This window comes from Chrysochloris asiatica, unplaced genomic scaffold (assembly GCF_000296735.1).
Source record: "Chrysochloris asiatica unplaced genomic scaffold, ChrAsi1.0 scaffold00120, whole genome shotgun sequence".
Taxonomy (NCBI): Eukaryota; Metazoa; Chordata; class Mammalia; order Afrosoricida; family Chrysochloridae; genus Chrysochloris; species Chrysochloris asiatica.
This window is the reverse complement of record NW_006408638.1, coordinates 6319490-6326142: the sequence shown is the minus strand read 5'-3', so window position 1 is coordinate 6326142 and position 6653 is coordinate 6319490. Positions and strand designations below refer to the sequence as shown.

General features: G+C 38.7%; 1 protein-coding gene across 1 annotated transcript in view; it reads left to right on the top strand.

Annotated features, from left to right (window-relative positions):
• The window catches only part of IMPG2 (interphotoreceptor matrix proteoglycan 2), a 214031-nt gene that overhangs the window by 72735 nt on the left and 134643 nt on the right, over window positions 1-6653 (top strand). Inside the window, exons 7-8 of the mRNA XM_006868651.1 lie at window positions 224-282; window positions 5890-5910. Of these exons, the coding sequence (XP_006868713.1) occupies window positions 224-282; window positions 5890-5910 (80 nt within the window). The remainder of the gene's footprint in view (window positions 1-223; window positions 283-5889; window positions 5911-6653) is intronic.

Here is a 6653-nt window from a genome sequence, read left to right as displayed (position 1 = left end):
ATTAAAAAATATAGTAGTAATATATGTAAAAGTCATATTCCATCATTTTAGTTTCCATAATTTTCTCATATGACTTACTATCCCATGTGCAATATCTACAGTGTGTATATTTGTGTACAAGCTTTTTATAATTATAAACACTGCATTTTTTATTCTATTATTAAAAGCATTGCATGCTATATACTTTTTCATATTTCTACATACTTATTTTTATTTTTAACAGGTTGAAAATGCATTCACTGGGTTACCAGGCTATAAGAACATCCATGTACTTGAATTCAGGTAAATAGCTTACTCTAAATATATACATGCCAAGTGACACTCTATTTCAAATGGAATATCCTTTTACATTTACCAAATATACTCTAACAACAAGTGATCTGAATGCTATTCTTTAATGCTACTTCTGCTAAGTTAGCTTTTGTAGCACCACTTCTTCAGGTGATAAGACTTAGAAAAAGGTACAATGATATATTCCAGGAGACATGATAGATCTGTGGTTATACTAGGGTGAGCATTCATGTCCCTAGCTTATGCTGACAAGCTACATAACTCTTAATTGGTATTGATGGGAGCTGAAGCCATAGTAGAGGTGATCTCAGCCTAAATCTTGTCAATGCTTTACTGAGTTACTGTGGTATTTCTGTGTGAAACTACTCTGGAGAATACATGCTGTTGTTTTTGTTGTTGTTAGGTGCTATCAGGTTGGTTCCTGATCTCGTAACGACCCTATGTTCAAGAGAATGAAACAGTGCCATCTTCATGATCATTGTACCATCTTCATAATCATTGTATGATCTTCATAATCATTGTATCCTCTTCATGATCATTGTACCATCTTCATAATCATTGTACCATCTTCATAATCATTGTACTATCTTCATGATCACTGCTATACTTGAGCCTATTTAGCCATTGTATCAATTTATTTGTTGAGATTCTTTCTCTTATTTATTTTTGGAGCATGCATTCATCTTCATTAAACATAACCCAAAAAACCCAAACCAAACCCGCTTCCACTGAGTCAATCCCAACTCACACTGACCCTGTATAGGGTTTCTAAGGCTATAAATCTTTATAGGAACAGAAAGTCTCATCTGTCTCCTGTGGGGTGACTGGTGGGTTGGAACTGCCAACCTTGTGTTTAGCATTCTACAGCACCTTATCCTACAGCACCACCAAGGGTCCTTAAATGTAACTAATCTGAATAAATCTAAGAATGTTTTAAAAGACACTTCAGCTTAAGATTTGTAGCACAATATTGTTTTATGTGTCATTGAGTTGATTCCAACTCACATAAATGCCCAGTAGGATTTCCAAGGCTGCAATCTTCTTAGAAGCAGACTGCCACATCTTTCTTCTATGGAACAGTTTGTGGATTTGAACTACTGACCAGTCATTCAATTATCAGATGAGCACTTCCCCACTGTGCTATTGGGCTGCTTAGCACACTAGTGGTGGTGGTGGTTGTGTGCTGTGGAGTTGGTCCTGACCCGTATTGACTCTGTATAACATTTCCAAGGCTCTAAATCTTTATGAGAGCAAAAAGTTTCATCTTTTTTCCACAGAGCCACTGGTAGATTTGAACTGCTGACCTTGCGCTTAGCAGCCCAACTTGTAACCCACTATGCTATCAGGGCTCCTTGTTTAGAATACTAGTGCACATATATTGAGTGAATACTTTGTATTGGGCACTTCACTTTCATGAGCTTAGTCAATCGTTTAAGCTTCAACCCTGTGAAAGCCAGGATTCTAATGATTAATACTCATTATATTAAAATACTTTCATATACATATATTCTACTCCTATTATAGAAGAGATAATAGGCTTAGTAAAATAAAGGACATCATGCTGGGTTAAGTAGGGGGTCATTGAAAACGAGGAAGAACCTCAATGAGATCCACTGGCATAGTGACAGCAGCAATGGGTATAAGTGTAACCACAATTGTGAGGATGGTGCAGAACTGGACAGGGTTTCAGTCGGTTGTGCATGGGGTCACTATGAGTGTGAGCCAACTTGAAGACATCTGAAAACAACAATTAAGTATTAAGCCAAAGTCAAAGAACCTGTAAACTGGGGGCAGAGAGAGGATTTGAAACAGAGTGGTGACTTTTGAGCTCCTTCTTTTATTGTCCATGCTAGACTCAGTATTGTGAATTTTCAAGCATTTGTGTGATAGCTGTTTCCTAGCCATCGAGGGCAGCAGAGCATAAGTAAAGCCACACATTGTACAGGATAATAGTATCTTAACTTGGCCACCTCCTTGTCAAAATTTCTGGGTTTACCAGAAATGATAGCAAGCACAGCAAGACAGCAGCAATTTACCCACTTAAAGAAAAACATGGCATCAGGATTGGTGGAAGACTCATTAATAACCTGCGACATGCAGATGATGCAACCTTGCTTGCTGAAAGTGAAGATGACTTAAAACATTTACTGATGAAGATCAAAGAGCACAGCCTTCAGTATGGATTACATCTCAATGTCAAGAAAACAAAAATCCTCACCACTGGACCAATAAACAACATTTCTTATCAATGGAGAAAAGATTGACTTTGTCAAGGACTTCATTCTTCTTGGATAACTATCAACACTCATGGAAGCAGCAGTAGAAATGCTGCTGAAGAAATCAAATGACGTATTGTATTAGACAAATCTGCTGCACAAGACCTTTTTAAAGTGTTGAAGAGCAAAGATGCCAGCTTGAAAACTAAGGTACACCTGACCCAAGCCATGGTATTTTCAATAACCTCATATGCATGCGAAAGCTGGACAGTGAATAAGGAAGACCATAGAAGAACTGATGCTTTTGAGTTATGGTGTTGGAGGAGAATATTGTAAGTGCCATGGGCTTCCAAAAAAACCAACAGATCTGTTTTGGAAGAAGTGCAGCCAGAGTGCTCCTTGGAGGCCAAGACGGCCAAACTTCGTCTCTCATACTTCAGACATATTGTCAGCAGGGACCAGTCACTGGAGAAGGATATCATGTTTGGTAAGGTGGAAGGTCAGAGAAAAAGAGGAAGACCCCAGAGAGATGGATTGACCAAATGGCAGCATCAATAGATTGAAGCGTGCCAACAGTAGTGAGGCCCAGGATCCGGCAGTGTTGCGTTCTGCTGTGCATAAGGTCTCTATGGGTCAGCACTGACTCGATGGCACCTAACAATAACACCAACCCCTCAAAAAAACACAAATGCCATTGAGCCAATTCTGACTACTAACAATGCAATAGGACAGAGTAGAACTGCTCTTTATGTTTTTCAAAACTATAAATCTTTACAGGAGCAGATAGTCTCAATTTTCTCCAGTGGAGCAGATGGTGAGTTTGAATCACCAACCTTGTGATTAGCTGCCTAAAACTTACCCAAAGTGCTACCAAGGCTCCTTTTAATGAGGATTAAATGAATTAATTTTTATAAAATGCTTAGTACATTTCTTGGCATATGGAAGTTTTATATGAGTGTCCATTGCATAAACTTAAATAAATATTAAAGGCTATATTTTATCATATAGATTAGTCAGTTCTCAGCCTCTTACTGGGTGTGGTACTGTAGGATCAGCAATGGATTATGAACCACAAGGTCAGCAGTTCAACCCATTAGCTGCTCCTTGAAAACCCTGTGCTGGATCACTATGAGTTGGAACCAGCTCAACAACATTTAACAACACCTTGTATTCCATCTGATCTTCTTTCCATTTACCCCCTCAGTTTACATATAACGTTTTGTTGTTTTTGTGTGCCATTGAGTTGATTTCTGACTTATAGCGATCTGTATGACAGAGTAGAGAATTGCTCCTAGAATACTCTGGGAACACAATGGCTCAAGACCATAGGCACTGGATTGTGAACCACAAGATTGATGGTTTGAACGCACTCGGTGCTCCATGGGAGAAAAATAAGGCTTTCTGTTCCCATGAAGATTTCAAGTCTCTGAAACCCGATACAGGGTCACTATGAGTTGGAACTTAATAACAACAACAACTATAATATTTACAGGAGTAGTTCACCAGGTCTTTTGTCTGATGAAACTGTTGGTGGGGTCACTGCAGCCGAGTGCTTAACCATTGTGCTACAGGATTCTCTTAAATACCACAGAATCTATTGTAATTCCCAAAAAGAGGGCTTCCACTTTTGTTAATGCCAGCAACTAATGTCCTCTGTTAATTTTCTGAAAAGTTTATTTATAAAGAAATAACATTATATGAATTGTTTTATATGCTTTTTGATAAAATGTGGGACTGGAGGCACTCACTCATCTATGCCAAAAAATTTGGAAGACAACTACCTGACCAACTGACTGCAAGAGATCCACATTTGTGCCCATTCCAAAGAGAGGGGACCCAACAGAATGTGGAAACCATCGGACAGTATCATAATTATCACCTGCAAATAAAATTTTGCTAAAGATAATCCAAAAATTGTTGCAAATGTACATTGAAAGAGAACATCCAGAAGTTCAAGCAAGCTCCAGAAGAGGATGTGAAATGAGGAATATCTTTGCTAATTTACATGTATCTTGGCTTAAAGTAGGGAATACTAGAAATATGTTTACCTGAGTTTCATTGACCATGCAAAGGCTTTTGATAGTGTGGCTCATGACAAACTATGGACAACATTGCAGAGAATGAATATTCTGGAATACTCAATTGTCCTCATGGGGATCCTGTACATAGACCACAAGGCAGTTGTTTGAACAGAACCATGAAATACCAAATGGTTTCATATTAGGAAAGGTGTGCATCAGGGTGTATTCTTTCACATACTAATTCAATCTGTATGGTGAGCCCATAATCTGAGAAACTGGGTTATATGAAGAGAAACATGGCATCAGGATTGGAGGAAGACTCATTAGCAACCTTCAATATGCACATGATACAATCTTGCTTTCTAAAAGTGAAGAGGACTTAAAATACTTACTGATGAAGATCAAAGACTACAACCTTCAGTATGGATTGCACCTTAATGTAAACAAAACAGAAATCCTCACCACTGAACCAATAAACAGCATTCATATAATGCAGAAAAGATTGATGTTTTCAAGGGCTTCATTTTGCTCTGATCAACCATAAGGAAGCAGCAGTTCAGAATTCAAACTACATTTTGCATTAGGCAACTCTGCTACACAAAACCTCTTTAAAGTGTTCAAGAGCAAGGATGTTAGTTTGAAGACTAAGGAGCATCTGACTACAGCCATGGTATTTTCAACAACCTCATATACATGTGAAAGTTGGACAGTGAATAAGGAAGACCATAGGATGCATTTGAGTTATGGTATTGAAGGAAACTATTAAAAGTACCATGCACTGCCAAAAGAACAAACCAATCTGTGTTGGAAGAAATACAGCCAGAATGTTCCTTGGAAGTCAGGATGGCCAGACTTCTTCTCTCCTACTTCAGACATATTATCAGGAGGGACCAGTCACTGGAGAAGGATATCATGTTTGGTAAAGTAGCAGATGAGAGAAAAAAAGAAGACCCCCAGCAAGATGGACTGACACGGTGGCAACAGCAAAGGACTCAAATGTAGCAAGAGTTGTGAGGTTGGTGCAGAATTGGGCAGTATTTAATTCTCTTGTATATGGGATTGCTATGAGTAGGTACTGATTCGTTGGCACCTAACAATAATGACAACATGAGTTGTTTTATATGAGTGTTTTAAAAACAGTAAAGCCCATGGATTTTAAAGTAGGATATTTTCTTCATCTTTGTTCAATTTCTTTAATCTGTAGGAGTCTGTTAGTACCTGATGCAATGCAAGCATTTTTACTAAAGGAAACATTGCAGAGAAAACCAGAGGAAATAAAGACTTGTTATTTATGGAATGATGTGACAATTATAGTTGTTCTTTAACTCTTTTTTTTTAACATTTTTCATTTTTGTTTTCAGATCCTCCATGGAAAATGACAGGTAGAGTACTTTTTGGCATTTTCTATACCGTCCATTGAATCAGGAGGTGGTTTTCTGCACATGTCAAATGATCAGTCAGGGCATTTAAGGGGAGAGAATAAGCAAGGGTTAACTTCACCTCCACATAAATGATTCTGCCAGAAATAGCTGTTGGGCAGAGACATTTCCCATTAAACAGCAGCTGTTTCAGCCTCATTTCAAAGATGATGACAAGTGGTGCCTGGTTAACATGGAGTTACTGAGTACAGGTAGGATTTCTTCAGTCTGACGATGCTTTTATCTGCCAGGGTGGACTCCGTTTCATATGTGCCTCCTTGGCCTCGTGGCTTTCTTTTAACTTTCCTAGATTCGATGTCAACAACCAATACAGGTCTCTGTACTTCTGATTGTTGTTGTTTCTAAGTGCCATGACTCATAATGACCTGTATAGAGTTTCTGAGTAGCGGCTGGTTAGCTTGAACTACCAACTTTGTGGTTTAAACTGACCTCGCAGTCCAGCGCATTAACCCCAGAGCCACACCAGTACTCCAATATAGTACTTTTAATACTATTACAGAATTCAGTTGGTTTAGGGTCACAGTGAAGGTCTTTACCCTAAGAATAGATGGTCTCCTGGGGACTCTTGGGCCCAGAGTCAGTGACATAGCCACAGAGGACTAGAGTGGAGAGTGAAGTGTCCAGCTGAAAAGAAGAGAGGGCATATGCACAAGGACACCCACACTTGCAGATAATACCCACTTGAC